The sequence below is a fragment of the Rhamphochromis longiceps genome, linkage group LG6 (genome assembly GCF_057381845.1).
Source record: "Rhamphochromis longiceps isolate RC_006_pf linkage group LG6, R_longiceps_female_GT1.1, whole genome shotgun sequence".
NCBI classification, from domain to species: Eukaryota; Metazoa; Chordata; class Actinopteri; order Cichliformes; family Cichlidae; genus Rhamphochromis; species Rhamphochromis longiceps.
In genome coordinates this window covers 42,307,027-42,324,164 of record NC_140562.1, presented here as the reverse complement: position 1 = coordinate 42,324,164, position 17,138 = coordinate 42,307,027, and the positions used below count along the sequence as shown (strand labels likewise).

General features: G+C 40.3%; 1 protein-coding gene across 1 annotated transcript; it reads left to right on the top strand.

The window, feature by feature from the left end:
* Window positions 1-655: 655 nt before the first annotated feature.
* On the top strand, window positions 656-16,277 carry rasal3 (RAS protein activator like 3). Its single transcript, XM_085410809.1, has 19 exons — window positions 656-1,578; window positions 3,637-3,779; window positions 3,878-3,956; window positions 5,256-5,320; window positions 5,427-5,512; window positions 6,024-6,153; window positions 6,243-6,341; window positions 6,424-7,098; window positions 7,222-7,366; window positions 7,451-7,595; window positions 7,684-7,920; window positions 8,116-8,317; window positions 10,121-10,212; window positions 10,286-10,402; window positions 10,629-10,794; window positions 13,163-13,294; window positions 13,384-13,574; window positions 14,247-14,331; window positions 15,942-16,277. The coding sequence occupies exons 1-19, from the start codon at window positions 969-971 to the stop codon at window positions 16,047-16,049; spliced, it is 3,507 nt and encodes a 1,168-aa protein (XP_085266935.1). The 5' UTR covers window positions 656-968; the 3' UTR covers window positions 16,050-16,277.
* Window positions 16,278-17,138: the final 861 nt, after the last annotated feature.

Here is a 17,138-nt window from a genome sequence, read left to right as displayed (position 1 = left end):
AAAGACAACATCTGACTATATTGCTGGCAGTTCACCCCACTGGTACACAGAAATACCCTGCAGGTGTGTACGAGAAAAGAGCAGCATGAGAGCAGGAAGTGGTTTTTATAGTCAGTTTCCTGTAGCTTTGACAGGAAACTGACTCTTAACTGTCAACAGCTTGTAAACTCTCAGGTAGCTGATACCACATGGATACTTATGTTTCTTTCTCACAGATATCAGTTTAGTGGTCTTACTAAAAAAGTAAGACTGGGTCCAGAGTCTTCCATACAATATTTTTCACGTATATTTGACAAAAAAGATGTTGTCCTTGGTGGTTTATTTCATTCAAGTTACCAAGAAAATGAATCTTATTAACTGTATAGGGACTGGTGATTTATTAGATTCATTAAATATCTTCATATTACACATCTTGCCTAATATTGTCTCACGATGGATTTCTACTACTTTGTAACATGCAAAACCACATTTCCCTTGCTCATAATGTGACAGACTGAATCTGACAAGTAGGCTTCCTTTGAGGTCAAGGTGGACAACCTAAAACACACATTTTATTATAACATCTGTGGACATTTCTTTGAGTTTCACACAAATTGAATGCAGATTTGTTTTATTTTTTTTGACAGAACAGGAAGAACGGATGACAGGAAGTATTAAATGAAAACACTGAACTTCTCTGTGTCATTTCATGAGGAAGCCAACAGCCCAGAGAGATGGGAGTAGTGCAGCAGCACAGCAACCACAGGCAGAGCAGCTAAGTCGCGTGTTGTTGATCAACGTTTTTGCAAGACAGGAAATGAGAAACAGACAGTTAGAGGAGATACAGACTACGCTGTCTTCCTTTTGCACACGCAGCAATCTCCAAAGCGGCGGTAAATTAGGAGGGAGACAGGTGAATTCTCTTGTGAAGGTTTTTGATGCGACCTTAAAAAACAGAGAGAATTTTAGTTACACCCTAAAAGTGTGAAATGGGCACTGAGGAGAAAGATCCAGAGCCTGCAGCTCAGCCAGCATCAAAGGAGCAGGGATCACCTGAGAAGGAAAATGAGCCTCCACAAACATCTGAGACCAGCGACCCTCTCAACACATACAAGTGGCATACTGGCTCCAAGGGAACCCTCAATGAGCAGAAAGAAGAAGGAGAAGGAACGCCGGCATCCTCCACATCCACCATGGAAAAAATTCAGAAGGCCTCTAGCAACAAGTGGAGCAAGATGCAAAACTGGCGCAAGGCCTTGAGCGAGGACCCCGGAGAAAAGAATTCATCCAATGGGAAAAGCAGCGATGCAGCCAAGCCTGAAAAAGCCTCCGGAGGAACAAGAAAGAACCCCTTCAGGAGGGCTCTGTCCGAGCCTCCTGGGTCGCTGTTTGCAGCCCTCTCTACTGCCAATTCGGCTCACGCAGGTTCATCCTCTGCTGCAGCCACTTCTGCTGGCACAGAAGCCTCGGGGGCTGCCTCCAGTGACCCCTCACAGAAAGGGGGCGGAGGGGCACTTTTTAAAAAATATCTTCGGAGTGTGTCCCAGAAGCTCAAGAAGCCAAAGCTACAGCCCCGCAACAGCACGCCATCCCTTGCAGGTAAGACTACTACAACAAAAGTACAGCGTACACACAAAGCCCTGCGCATTAAGGTCATTACTCAATCCAAATATTATGTGAAATATCAGAAAATGTTTCCTATTTCCTATTTGCGATCACACGATTTGTGATTTCTTGTTAAGTAGGTAGGACCATTTAATAACACTCAGCAGTATGAGTGGTATGGGTGACCTCTGTCAAAAGTGCATCTGGAAATTTCATCTGCAATGATACTATTAAGACTATTTTAGCATCTGGCTCAGTATTAAACACGTAGAAATAATTAAAGAGAGAAGCTGAGAATTTAAATAGGCTTACATTATGTGAAAATACATTATAAATATAAATCATTTATAAATCACAAGTAAAAGAGTGGATCTCAGAAATGTTACAGGTTATGAAAGTGATGAAAGAGTTAAATACAGCCAAACACCAGTGAATGACTTTGACACTTCCAAAAATATCTTAAACATCAGCAAACAATTTAAACAAAATGTTGTAAAGATATTTGAGCCATTACCCAGTAAGCTAAACGATAGTGTGATCTCGGATAATGTGACAAATCTGATGTCTATTGATGGCTATTTAAAGTCCCCTAACCTCAAGAAAGCTCTTTTAGAAGATTTGTAGATGCAACATTTACATCCTCAAATAAACAGTAAAAAATGATCAGTACAAAGACAAAAGGAAAGTCTGTAACTGTTGGAATATTTTCTAAACAAACAGTAAGTATAGGCCGAGATTAAAACATTAGTAGTAGCAGCAGTAGTGGTAGTAGTAGTAAATCTGTGAGGCAAGTGTGGAGTCATTGGACAAGCTTAAAATCTAAGCCCTGCGCCCTTCAAGTCTATGTTTAAGGGCTCTCTCCTTGTAGGTAACAGATTTCTCTCCTTCTAAAAAGCAGAACCCAGACAATCGTCATTATCTCATTTCAGACATGAATCATTGCGAGACCAAAACCGCCAAAACAGCAGAGAAATGACCCAGAAATTCAAAGTAACTGAAGAACTGCAAACCAGCACCCACACTTAACTAGATTCACTAACCAACTTCCCCAGCGCTGAGAAACAAATGCATACTAAGAGGTACATGGCTAAAAATGTACAGCAACATAATGTGTTGTTGTGACACAGACGTTTCTGTGCCCCTTATATGAAAATGGTAGGCAAATCCAACCAGAAGCCTACCTGCTGTTCAGATACAAAATATGAACTCTAGTCAGATTTGCACGCACTCCTGTACTTGTGCAGAAACTAAAAAGGAGTGCCCTCAGACAGCTAATACAAATGATGTCTGAACATTTGTCTAATGACATCAGAAACCTCAATCCACCTCAGGACAGATTCAAATAGTTGTACCTATACAGAAGTTCTCTAGACGTCTTTCATCTCAGCTGACAGGAAGTGAGAGAAACATCTGCAACACACACAGACAGATCATGCAGGTGTGAGCCAAATGAGGCATGGCTGCATGAAGAAGATACCATATTTTATTATTAAAAAGAACAAGAAGAAAATATAATTGCTTTAAAAACAAGCATTACTTTCCTGCCACCTTCTGCTCTCCTGGGCTTTTATGCATGTTTTAGTGATGCAATATTATCTTTATGTTCTGCTGGCGTTTCAAGAACAGCATATACTTGATAGTAAGATAATGTAAACATTAAGACGACATAAAAGCACAATGGATGTTGACATCGAGTAAAAAAAAAAAAAGACACAAAAAACCTAACGACAGCCCACAGGATGTGCGCAGGCCTTCATGGCGTGTAATAAAAAAGAGAGACCAATAGCGTCAGTGGCCAAGGCAACACCTCAAATGGGAGTGGCCAATCGCTGTGTGAGATAAGTGTCATTACCAAAAATCAAAAACAAACCAGCCCGGCAGCATACGCCTCCAGTTAAACAGTATCTGTACATCATAAACAATTTACTGTCAGTTCTTCAAAGTGAGAGAAATCAGCACATATTTAGCACGTGATTACATGTGTATACTGACCTTACATGATTGATCAGTATCAAAATGTGTTTGTCTGTGCAACGTTTACTTGAATTGCAGGTTTGAATGAGGTTGTGCCGACACCAGCCGGACCCTGCGAACTCTCAAGACTGCAATGGGTCCCGCCTCAGGAGGTCCCCTTATGGGACATCAGCAACTGTTGCCTGGAAGATGGGCAGATTCTCATTTCCCCAGAGGAAGAGGTACCCACAGATAACAGCATGTTATTTACACTGATTTCAAATCATGTTGTCATAACCACGGAGAGTAAAAAATGCCCGTTTTTGTGTGTCCGTCTTAGCCAACAATGTGGACTCGAAACCGTGTCAGCAGCTGCTTGTCCAACCTCAGCATGCAGAACCTTGTAGACATTGACACAGGTCCGTATACACACGCAAAGCAAACAAAATGATGTGCAGATTAAAATGCAATGAAGAAAAATCATCAAACACCCCCCAGCTTAACTGTTACTGACATCAGCGATGACTATTGCACTATTTCCGCAGAAGACACAGAGGAAATAGCTAAATGTTTGTTCGTGGCAATGTCTGTAAGATCGCTTCCTCTGTGTTTTTTTTTCCCTCTGGGGAAGATAGCATCAAGACAGGGTTTTAGCAGTCCAATGAAAATTCGCAGAAAGACAGAGCGAGATGATATAGTCGGTATCTTCCATCCATGCAGTTTATATATTTTGCTTAGAAGAGTGGAGGTGCTGCACTGTGGAGGTGTTCGATTCTGCACCGACTGGCTGAGTGACTCAATCGGCTCTTTTGAAGACGACAGAAAGGAAATGATAAAGACACAGAGACTGAAGTAACAGGGCTTTTGCACACACCTCTGGACTAAATGATAGGATTTAAACGCTGGATTGTTTGTGGTGGGAATTTGGGTAAGCAGCGAAAAGGAAATCGGACACCTGTGTAATCTTGTAATTAAACACATCAATATCGCTGAGTATAAATAAGCAAAAGAGGATATTAGAGATATCAATTTTCTGACTAAAAGGTTAAAATGTTCACACAAAACAGGAAAAATCAAAATGGGAACATTTACGTTTGTTCTATGTAAAGCTGCAGTACACTATGTGTTATTTAGTGACATATGTGCAATTAGTTAACTTTACTGAGATAGGTCTAGCTATCGGATTACAGCTTTAAACCACATCCTGAAATGGCTCATCTGAACCCATCTGGAAATATTAAAACTTTTTGCTTGATGTTTTTGAGAGTCTTCAGTAGAAGTTATTTGTGTTAGATGAGTGAAAAAACACTCATCTAACTGCTTGAAAATTAGTCATAAGATGGTGTGCATAACTACTTATTTTACTGCTTTGTTTTCATATCAGCAAAAAATCACAGGTTATTTAACCCCAGGTGCTCTCATATGACCTGGAAGTCACTTACCGTAATGGAACTTAGCCAATTTTAATTGTATTAATATTCGTGCTATTCCTGCTTCACCAGCACACAATATCTGCTCTAAAGTTAGCCTGGCAACCATTTGATTTGACGCCTGGAAACAACTGACTCACAAAAAGGAAGAAATATGTAGAAGTACTGACCACAAACTCTAAATGGAAACAATGAGTACTGCCTATAATTTCATTTAGTTAAGCCAACTTGTCCTGCCAACACTAATGAAAAACTGACAGAGAATTCCATTTTCATCCCAATCCCTAGAATGCAGCCCCGACCATGGGGGCCAGCTTGGTCCTCGACCAAAGGCTCAAGATGGCGGTGTGAGGGTGAGTGCAGTATGCGCCAGAGACAATCTTTGCGCTAGTTTTCCTTTTCCTGTTGATACAACACATAATTGCCCAAATGCACTGTGTTTGCATTCTTCACCCGTAGGGACTGATCAAGCGACGTCTTGAGAACAAAGCCAAGAGGAATAGCAACACCCAGCTAAACCAACAGGGACTTAACAAAGGACGCAGGTAAAGTGCACTGCTGTGTTTCTCAAAGCAGATATACTGCACTCCATATCCACCTTTGGTCTAAAGTAACTTCTCTCATTGTCTTTCATAATTTAAGGCCAAACTCTTATCTTCAAAAAACCCTGCCTATAATTCATCTATCGTGTTCTTAATCACTTCTTCAACAATAAACTAACCGATCAGTTTCATAGTAAACCTCACTAAAGGTCCAAGAAGCTTGCAAAGAAAGCAACTGGACGTCTTTAAGTTTTGGAAACTTAAGAGTTCAGCATGACCTGGTTGACCTGGTTGAGAGAGAACCTACACACACATAAAACCTCACTAAAGAATAATTCAAACATGTTGCAAATAAAACTTTGCAAGATGTTCTTTTTAAAAACAACCACAGTGTTAATGTAATGTGTCGATGGTAAAACAACCTGCAGGTAGTGAAAGTGTACATTGTGAGTACCTTTGACAAATCTCCATCTCCTTTTTGTGACTGAATTCTTCCACTGTGTTTAATTTTAAGGCTCTATGAATCCCGAGAGTCTGTGTCAATTCCAGTCAGTCCAGTGGGGACACTAGATCTGAGTGCAGACACCAGCACCGTCATCAGACCGGTCCACAGCTCCATTCTGGGGGAGAAGTACTGCTTTGAGGTAGACTTTAAAGGGCACTCCCATAGATTCATTAACGAGTACCGTAAAGTATTCCAGTACCACTAACTGTTAGTTTCAATGTGCTATAGGTGATAAACTCTGAGAACACCCACTGCTTCGGCTGCTCCTCGGCTGCTGAACGTGACCGCTGGATTGAAGATCTGAGACGAGCTGCACAGCCCAACAAGGTGAGCTTTCAGCCGCCGGTCCCACCGGTCACGCAATATTCAAATTGTGTTGTGCTACTAATAACATTCATTATATTCACAGGACAACATCGAGCGCACAGAGAACTCGCTGAGTCTGTGGGTTAATGAAGCCAAGGATCTGCCACCCAAAAAGCGTTATTACTGTGAGGTACACCTGGATGGCACCTTGTTCGCCCGCACAACCAGCAGAGCTGTTGGCAAGCTCCCAAACCGTTCCAGCCTGGCAGCAGATGGCTCCGCTGGATCTTCGGGAGGCCTGGGGGCCAGTGGAGGTGCGACTGGAGGGTGCCAACTGTTCTGGGGAGAATTCTTTGAGCTCGACAACCTGCCTTGTATCTCCCAAATCAGCCTGCACCTCTTCCGGGAAGAAGACCCCAAGAAAAAGCGGCATTCCCGAGACGACTCCAGTCTACACCCTCTGGGAAGCGTGACCATACCTCTAGCTGACATTCGAGGGAGGACCTATCAGGAGAAGTGGTACCCCATCACTCCATATAAGGCGTCAGGCTCAGCAGGGAACAAAGAAGCTCTGGGGCCGCAGGCTTCACTTCGCATAAAGGCCCGTTTCCAGAACTTGCAAGTTCTGCCAATGGAGAAATATAAAGAGTTTGCCGAGTATGTGACTGTGGATTACGTAGAAATGTGCAGAAACTTGGAGCCACTTCTGAATGTGAAGGAGAAGGAAGAGCTGGCAGGAGCTCTGGTCCACGTACTCCAGAGCATCGGCAAGGCCAAGGTAAAGAATGAGATTAAATTTAAAAATTTTTTAATGCAATTTATGAATCAAACGTTATTTTTTCACAATATGTATCAAAAATACAACCAGAAGCATATTCAGAAGTAAGTTTTTATTCCTTAGGAATTCCTCATTGATTTGGGCAACGATGAGGTGGAGCGTCTTGGAGAAAAAGAAGCAATGATCTTCAGAGAGAACACACTGGCCACTAAAGCTATAGATGAATATATGAAGCTGGTTGGTCAGAAGTACCTCATCGACACACTAGGTAGGGCAGATCAGTCGTAAAGGTGGTTGCTTGTATTCAATCGTACTGGGTTTTCCTGAACTCTATGCTTTCTTTTCAATGCAGGAGAATTTATCAACCGTCTATATGCATCGACTGAGAACTGTGAAGTTGACCCTCGTAAATGTCCTGCGGCTGAACTGTCAAGCAACCAGAAGCACTTGAGGGAAACCTGTGAGGAGGTGGTGCAGAAGATCATTGAGCTCCATGGGTGAGAGAAATCAGCTTAACATACAATAAATGATTTGGGCATCTCTCACATTCAGAGATCTCATACTTGACATGCTTCTTTCCACTAGGCCTTTTCCTGAAGAGTTAAACAGGATCTTCTCCAGCTGGGTGGAGGTGTGTGAAGACCAGGGCAAACCGGAGATTGGCCATCGGCTCATCTCTGCTTCCCTCTTCCTTCGTTTCTTGTGTCCTGCTATCCTCAGTCCTTCCCTTTTTGGTCTGACGCAACCGTACCCGGAGCCAAACACCCTGCGTACCCTTACGCTGACAGCCAAAGTCATCCAGAATCTGGCCAACTTCACCTTGTCAGTAGTTTATGTCACGTTTGTGCATTTGTTCCTGAGCAGATTGTTTGCTTTTGTTTGTTTGTTTGTTTTGGCACACTGAAAGACATAATCTGGGAATATGGATAAAGATATTTTTTTGTTGCACATGTACAATAACAATAAAGGGCCTGAAATAAATACCTAAAGTAAATTAAATTTGTTGTTCTTACTTAGGTTCGGGGAAAAGGAGGAGTACATGCTCTTCATGAATGAATTCCTGGAGCAGCACTGGGATGGAATGAGAGGCTTCCTACAAACGGTGTCGAGTGGAGACACTGAGATTGCAATGACATCCTTTGATGGCTATGTGGATTTGCCTCTGCGTTTGGCTGTGCTCCATGGACTGCTGGTGGACATCATCTACCAGAAGGACCAGGTAGGCAGGCAAACATTAGTCCAGTTTGGTAGTTAGTTTTAAAGGAATTGTGTGACTTTTGTATTGCATGGCTCCACTAGCTAGCTTAACCACAGTGGAAGACAATTTATAAGCAGCTATCAGGGGGATACTTATAATTATAGAGTTTATATGAAGATTTCATTTCATTTATTTATTTATTTATTTATAAAGCACATTTAATAACAACAGGGAGTTGACCAAAGTGCTGTACAAAATAACAATTAAACAATGACATTAACAACAACAACAGGTAAGAAAATTAAAAGAAAATTAGATAAGATAAGATAAGATAAGATAGAACTTTATTAATCCCTCGGGTGGGTTCCTCTGGGAAATTCGACTTCCAAAAAGCACAGCAACGACCGAAGTTACAGTTACAGAATTGTTATATATATATATATATATATATATATATATATACACACACACACACACACACACACATATATAAATACAGAGACAAATATAAATAAAATATACAAAGGGGATAAATAGAATAAATAGGAATAAAAAATAAAAATACAAGTGAATTGCACATTTCAAGTATTGAGTCTATTGCACTGTTGACTATTTACAAAAAGTATTGCACGAGGTATTGTACAGTGAGGTGAAGAGGCACTACAGCTTAGTTGTTCCCCCCTCCTTTGTCCTCCTGTTTCCCCTCCCTCTCCCCTCCAGAGAGGAGTTAAACAGTTTGATGGTGTGTGGGACAAAGGAGTTTTTTAGGATAAAAGAATTGGTAACTCTCATACAGTTTCGAAAGCCAGAGTAAAAAAATATGTTTTAAGATGCGATTTAAAAAGAGTAACAGTTGGGGCCTTTCTAATGTGGAGAGGTAGATCATTCCACATTTTCGGTGCCAAAACCGCAAATGCCTGATCTCCTCTATGAACCATCCTAGACTTATGTAAGGTAAGGAGCAGGTGATCACTTGATCGAAGGGCTCTAGAGGGCGTATAAAGCTGCAAAAGGTCAGACAAATAGTCCAGTGCCTGGCCATTTAGCACTTTATAAGTCAAAAGTAAGATTTTGAATTTAATTCTAAAACGCACTGGAAGCCAATGAAGGGAAGCAAGCACCGGAGTAATATGTTCTTCACACGAGTCAAAAGGAGAGCTGCAGCATTCTGTACAAGCTGGACTGACTGACACCCACATATAGATCACTTCAGTTATACATGGTGTACTCACGCACTAATTCTACCCTTTAAGATTGTGTTGACAAGATGGAGGCTGTACAGGACAAAAAGCTTTTGCTGTGGCCCCCAAGTGGACTATGGGGGTACTGCAGATAAAGTCACAAGAATGACATAAATAGCTGGATATTATTAGAAGATATAATTTTTTATTTTTCTGACACCCCCCCCCCCCCCCCCCCCCCCCATTTTTTTAATCTGTCAGGTGACCTAAGTAAAACTATTGATAGTGAACTACAGACACAGAAGGAAATAATCTTATTCTTGTGATCAGAGCTCTGATTAAAGATAGGGTTTGATTTTTGTTATCTAGTTACACAGATGTAAGAGATTCACAGCTACCCCTTTATCCCATATAAAGATTTGTAAACAGAATCCTAATTCTAACACTGGTAGGTTAAGGGATTAAAAGGCCTTGTAGAAAAAATGTGGTGTGTGTGGTGTGTATCGCTGTGTTGTGTGGTCATAGATGTAGTTTTTCTCTCAAGTTTACCAGAAGCAATTATGTATCCATTCACTATATAAATATACTTATTTCATGCTTTGTGTATAAGTGAAGGTTAACATGCTACTTGTTTCTCCCTCAGCAAACAGTTGACAAGCTGCACCCTCTGCCTTCAATTCTGAACCAAATAACAGAGTCACTAGGCCCTGAAGCACCTCGGATAGATATTAACAGGTATGTTGATTTGTGTGATTTGTCCATCATATTAGTTCTGTTGCATGTTACTAAAACAGTGGTATTCCTGTAGCCAAACAGGACACATCAAGCCAGCGTATATTCCACCTAAGGACTTGAGCAAGTACAGCCCTCTCCAGTCGTCTCTCCAGCATATTCCTCAGGAATCCAAAAGCACACGTGACAACAGGTCAGTTTCAAAGGGGCACAGTGGAGGTCAGACGCAGCTCCTCCCAATGTCAGTGTGGAGGAAGGACTCTCTCAAGCTATTCAATTACAAATTCAGTTTGGGTCAGATAGATTTGATTTTTTTATTCCATTTAGGATCCTTTGTCTGTGCATTTTAAACATTGTATAATGTGTTCATTGGCATTTAAATAATTAACACTGATCCGTTTATTCACCGTGGATGTCAGGAGTCAAAGGAGGAAACCGATCGCCAGAACTCAGAGTGCCCCACACAGACGTCCGGCACAAGTAAAACGTGAGATGAAGAGGCAAACGAGCTCCGAGGCTCTGCCGACATCTGACCAGGAACAGGAGGCGGAGCCCAACCAACCACTTATCTCACCACCAAATACTGTGAGTATAAACAGGAACTGTGAACTGCCTGTAATAGCAACTGAGCTGCGCAGCTCATGTTCTCGTGTTTATGCAAAAAGGACTTCAGCTTTTCACAGAGGAGGCTATAGTTCATACTCTAAAGCCTTTAAACAATAAACAGCCTTGGCCATTTTTAATGACCAAGCATGACTAGATTTTTTACAGAAATAATATGAATCTGTTTTTGTTTATCACATCTCTACTGTATCTTTTGTCTGTGAAAGAAATGTTGTAATATAATTACAACATTAAATGTTTAAAGACACAAATTACAAAACATAATTACATTTATCTTCTTAAGTCTTGCAAAACAACTTTACTTTATTGTAATAAAAGTAGAAAAAAATTAATAAAGTTACATCTGAGTCAGTTTATATATTACAGTTTGCATACGTCATATATCAGTGTAACAGCAAAATACAGATAAATTTGTGACTCTGTAATATTCTAATCAACAACAAAGTACGGTTGTTATCACAGTCAGGCTGTTTTTTTTTTTTTATCTGTTGTTACTTCCTTTCTTTTGCTCAAGTTAAATCTGGATCAGATTGTTTCTAGATTTGTAATATTTGAATATTTTATGCAGAAACACTCAAAATATTCAGATTAATGGAATTCCTGAGAGCCGTACATTATTGCAGTACATTGCATTGATTGGAAGTGGACAAACACTTATACTTGCCACTAGAGCAGGGCGATATGGCCAAAAATATTTATCACGATATATATTTGAAAATTTGCGATAACGATATAACCGACGATATAATTGATGCGAGACAAAATACAACTCCACAACATTACTAGCGCAAAAAGACAACCTTCCATTTATTTTCACTTAAACAAGAAGCTGGTTTTTATGTACATTAAAGCTTTATAAAAATGTAACAGTGCAAATGCAAATTCCTTGCTGAAAGTTTAACCAAAAGGCATTTCCAGTAGAAATGGGCTGACATATCCTGAGCATAACCATGTATAATATCCACTGAAGTTAAAAAGAGGTGCTTTGCAACATTAAACTGCAGTGTGCAGTATGTATTTTTCGGATCATAAGGTGCACGGGATTATAAGGCACATTAAGCGAAACAAAGCAGTCAGATAAATCAAACTTTATTAAACTCATTCTTCTTGCTTCCTCCACTTCTGTACCATTGATTCATTAATGTTGAATTCTCTGGCAGCTGCTCTATTCCCATGTTGTTGCAGTATATTAATGACTAACCTCGTATTGTGGATGGATTATCTCAGTTGTTCTCCTGACTGAAGTTTGGTCCGTTTACAACATCCTGCCATGCGATTGCATTTGTCTCTAACCATGAGGAACCTTCACGTTAACTTTTATAAGTGGAAAAGTGTTAGTGTTCGTCCTCCAGCTTCACTGTTTATGTTATGCTAACATAGCTGTGTCGCTAGCGATCACGTAGCACATCATTATATACCAGCTAGCCCAACTTCAGTAACCCTACAAACGTCACTGCTGTTTAGTTTCCTGTCTTCATTTATGTTGGAAGTGATAGCAGAACTGTACGTTTGATTTTTTTCAGAAATCTCTCAGTCAGAACATGCTATATCATGCTTAGGTAACTAGCGAAACTAGCGAGCTAACTTCCGCTAGCTTCCTGCTAACGTCTAACTCCGTTAAATGTAATAACTTTAGTTTTCATGGATGCCTGGAAGTTAAACTTCATAGTTACACCTGGTAAAGCAGCAATGCTGATCGTTTTATTAAAGATGAAAGAATTTAGACAGTTTTTAACTCTGTGATGCTGCAGTGTTGTTTGACCTGAAGCATACGGAGTTTAGGACCCAGATTACTCCCAGATTTAAGAGCATCTTAGTCCGACAAATATGACAATAACAACGGCCGCTTGCATGTTCTGCAAAAAAATGTGCTTTGTCGTGTATCTGACGGACAAACACCAAACCAGTTCCACATCACGGAAGTTGCACCATTTTTACAAACCAATTCTGGTTCATCTGTTTCACTCAACAATCGGCCATGTGCGTATGAAAACAAAGGCACTGCGCATGCGCGTTTTACTCCCATTCTATCGCGATATTTCATTTTCCTATCGTTGCCTAACATTATACCGGTATTACCGTGAACGGTATAATATGGCCCAGCCCTACTTGCCACACTTATCGGCCAGGTCCAAGTTTTATGAGTAGTGGATAAAAAAAATCATCATAGGAAACATTTTTATGTCTAGGAATATCACAACAGCATACATAAACACAGATCAGGGGTCTTAAGTAGCACCTCTGAGTCACGCTTCTGTAAGTGCACACATATTTTTTCAAGTTTCACTGAGAGGAATAACGCAGGGAGTTTCTGCTCATGTTTTCCCAGAGCGTCTCTGTCAAGCGTGCACCTGCACCGGTTCCCTGGATTAAACCCGGGGACCCCAACCCACCAGGCAGCCACACCCGGCAACCGAGCGAGATCAAGACTGAGAATGAGCAATTCAGCTTACTGGATAAGGTATGGCAAGCCTCCTACATATTATAGTGACAGTGTAAAGTGTTTGCTTTCAATGCTACAGTTTATATGATGTCTACGTGTAATGACAGCATGCTCAGGAGCTGTCAGAGCTTCGCCTGGGCATAGAGCAGGTGACGGAGCGCGAGCTGGACATGGCTAAGCGCCTGGAGGACTTCATCATCCAAAGTCAGGACCAGAATGCAATACTGCAGGAAGAGGTCAACGAGCTCAGGAATGTGCTGGCTATGCGTGAGGAGCAGCTTGCCAGCGCCACCTTCAGGTTAGTCTGTGCATTAACGTGTGTGTGTGTGTTCCATTTGAAAGTAAACACAAGGTGTGACTAAAGAAATTGAAAAAATCTTTATCCAGTTTAAATTTGGAGGATCTCATACTTAAAACCAGAAGGTCGTGCATCTCTGGACAGTGTTGAGAGCACCTACTATTTTAGATCTCTCAGTGACAGTCATGTTCGATCAGCTTGCACTCGTGCAGTGGGATCTCCCTCCATGTGTCGAAATCTTCTGACCTCTGAATCCTCTTTCTCACACTACACAAAAAGCTGCACACTTGTAAATCACGCTCATGCACCGCTTCAGCTGCTCCAGAGCACTGGCACCAAGGCATCATCCTGTCTTCCCTAAAGTACTGCACCTAAATTCTATAGCTACCTAAAATTTGATCCCACAATGAACCGATCAGTGTTGAGCACACACATTTGGTCTCTAGAAAGGTCAAGATCTGAGGTGACCACACGCAGAAGAAACAGCCAAATTGAAATCAGGAAAGAGTTTTTAGATTTGAGTTTTTTATCGACCAGTTCTCAGAATGTTTTGATCACACCTCATATATTCTGTTTTTAAAGCATGCATTTTGTTTGTGCTTTATCCTGTTCAATCTGCAACCTCAGTGTTTCTCTCTTAACAGCATGTCTTCTTATCTGTGTGTTTTGCAGGCTGGGTGTGATTGAAGAGGAAAGGGAGGAAGATGAGAGGAAGCTGAGTGTTGCCATTGCAGCAGCCGAGAGAGTGAATGTGCTGGTAAGTGAGATGAAGAAAGTCCACTGTCAAAGAACAGTGCTTGTAAATAGTTCACTTCAAGATCCACATTTTATTCTCCTGAACCCCACAGAGCAGTGTGCGCTGGTGCTCCCTGGTGGGCTATGATGGTACTGCAGGTCACCTGCATTTGTTATTCCTCATTTATCTGCCTTGATTTGATCTAGAGCACAGGTGTCGAACTCCAGGCCTCGAGGGCCGGTGTCCTGCAGGTTTTAGATGTGTCCTTGATCCAAGACAGCTGATTTAAATGGCTAAATGACCTCCTCAACATGTCTTGAAGTTCTCCAGAAGCCTGTTAATGAACTAATCATTTGATTCAGGTGTGTTGACCCTGGGTGAGATCTAAAACCTGCAGGACACGGGCCCTCGAGGCCTGGAGTTTGACACCCCTGATCTAGAGAGTATCCGGTATTTTGTCAGTCATCATGAAGGAAGTCCTTATTCTTAGCCTAATGAGTTGATCAGAGATGAGGTTTAAGGGTCCAGTGGGATGCAAAAGATTTTCGCATTTTAAATTGAGATAGAAAAATAGAACCAAACCACTGATTTTTAAAATTTTCAGAAATCAAAAACTTTCTGGTAAAAGAATTTATGTCCATAGAGAGAACGCTAACATAAAACAGTTCACTTAAATTATTAAGTAGTAACATTTAGTACTTTTTTATATAATTATAAATTTAATGGTTTTATTTTCTGTTCTGTTCTGACCTAGTTAGACTATTCTAACATGTGCAGCTACCGCAGGCTTTGGAATTTAGCCTAGGAATACCTACTTTTTTACGCTCTATATGAAATTTAATTTAATTTATGAGCAATATAACTGCATGATATTTATAAATGACACTTTGAGTCATGCTACCAGTAGAGGTGGTCACCTCTCTTTGCAAGCCCATTCAGTGGAGGAGTGAAGACAGCCAGAACTGGCTCAGAGCATCTCAGTCCAGCCCTAGGGGGTCCTTAAATTAAAACGTAGCAAACTAAAAGGCAGAAATATATTCATTAGTCTCTTAAAAACTGTGATGGAATCTGCTATTTAATAACAGAGGGTGCAGGTTATGTTTACTATGCAGGCAAACACAGTCTGCCTCAAATAGTAGAAGCTACCTGTATTACCTTAATCATCAGCAGTCACTGAATTCTCTGAGATTTGTGATTGTTTCATAAACAACAGTGTATTTTATGCCTGATTAAATTAAACCCTCAAAATATTTAACAGAATGCCGGTGACTTTACTTTAGGGGGAGGCCAAAACCTTATACAGGAAAAAGCCCGGATCACTGCTGATAGATAAACATCCTCTGCATATTTCAAACACTGCCTCTATTGTTATCAGTAGGCTAAAAGATTACAGTTTCATATGCTGTAGACCCATAAAAACTGAATATTTAAAAAGCAGTTAAATGCAACTATGCTGATTAAGTTTTATAAGAAATGATCTGAGAGTGGTTTAAGTGTATTTGATGCCCTTTAAACAAGCTAATTTGTATTTCTTAACCAAATATGTTCCCTTTAAGGTACTGGATATTTAAAGTTTAGCGACAGTGGTTGATTTCAGCATATTAACAGCTGTTTTTAATGTGCTCACACAGGAGGAGCAGTTTGCAGGTCTGCTAAGTGACCTTCAACAGCTCAGCGAGGCGTACAAGAGCAGCCAAAACAACACACAGCATCCTGAAAAACCACTCAACACCACCTGAACCCTGAGAAAAAGGGTTACGCTTTGGGCTTCATAGTTTTTATACACATACACACACACACAGCCTGATGCCACAATCATGAATTCCTGGTTAGATATAAGTTTATTTTATAAAGATACCCATAATGAACTCCAGTTAAGGTGAATATGAAGGCTGAAGGATTTGTTCGCATTTCCTCTTTCACTGTATCTCTGCTTGTAAACCCTTTTTTTTAAATAAAAAAAGCTGCTGCCTAATGTTTTTCTATTTAAGGAGTCTATTTTGCATTTGTCATGGTAAGTGGTCTATTTTGTGTCTATTTTAATCAAGAATAATCACTGTAACTTGATTATGATTATGGATTTGCAGGGACAGGTAACCCCAAAATCTATAGTTTTTCTTGCCTGTAGTCATAGACTGTATAAAAAAAAAAGGAGAGCCACTATGATGTTACCCATTGGTTAGTGAAGAGTGTTTTCTCTGTCACCATCTCAGTGTATTAAAACTGTATGGGAAAAATCCACCACAAAGCCAAACAATCAAACAGAAAAGTAATACAATTCTAACAGAAAATAAAAATTAAAAAAGAAAAAAACAAATGAAGAAAAACACTTTAAAATAGGTTTGTAAAAATTTTAATGTGCAAGAACCTCCTGCCCCCAGAAAGCTGCATTAGTCAACTTTGCTGTCAGATAGAATGACAAAATGTAGCCTGGTAAAGACTACAGTATACATATTGAATTTAGCAGTGGGTGGTAGTGTAGAGCAAGTGACAAGGAAAGGACAGCATCAGCAGACGGGTCAAATTTCTTTTAAGTGTACTATATTTCCTTGCATGTCCATTCTACCATTTTAAAACAACCCCGGTTGTCAAAATCTCACTTGTTTTATATAGACTTTTACACACATCTCAATGTCATTATTCTCTACCTTAGAAATAGGTTAGACCAAACAAGATAATCGAAACAAATAAACAGGAATAAAATTATTCATCCAATTGACAGACTCGTTTACACAGCTAAATGATTTGAAAAGTAAAACACTGCATATAGTACAACTCAAACATTACTTTAAAGAAAATAAACAATACTATCAAAAGGAAAAAACCCT

What these genes read in the sequence shown, in the direction of transcription:
- rasal3 (XM_085410809.1), top strand. Translation starts at nt 969, where the DNA reads ATGGGCACTGAGGAGAAAGATCCAGAGCCTGCAGCTCAGCCAGCATCA. An exon ending in GGGAGAAGTACTGCTTTGAG is followed by an intron (nt 6,154 to 6,242) that starts GTAGACTTTAAA and finishes AATGTGCTATAG; the next exon opens with GTGATAAACTCTGAGAACAC. An exon ending in AAAAGCACACGTGACAACAG is followed by an intron (nt 10,403 to 10,628) that starts GTCAGTTTCAAA and finishes CGTGGATGTCAG; the next exon opens with GAGTCAAAGGAGGAAACCGA.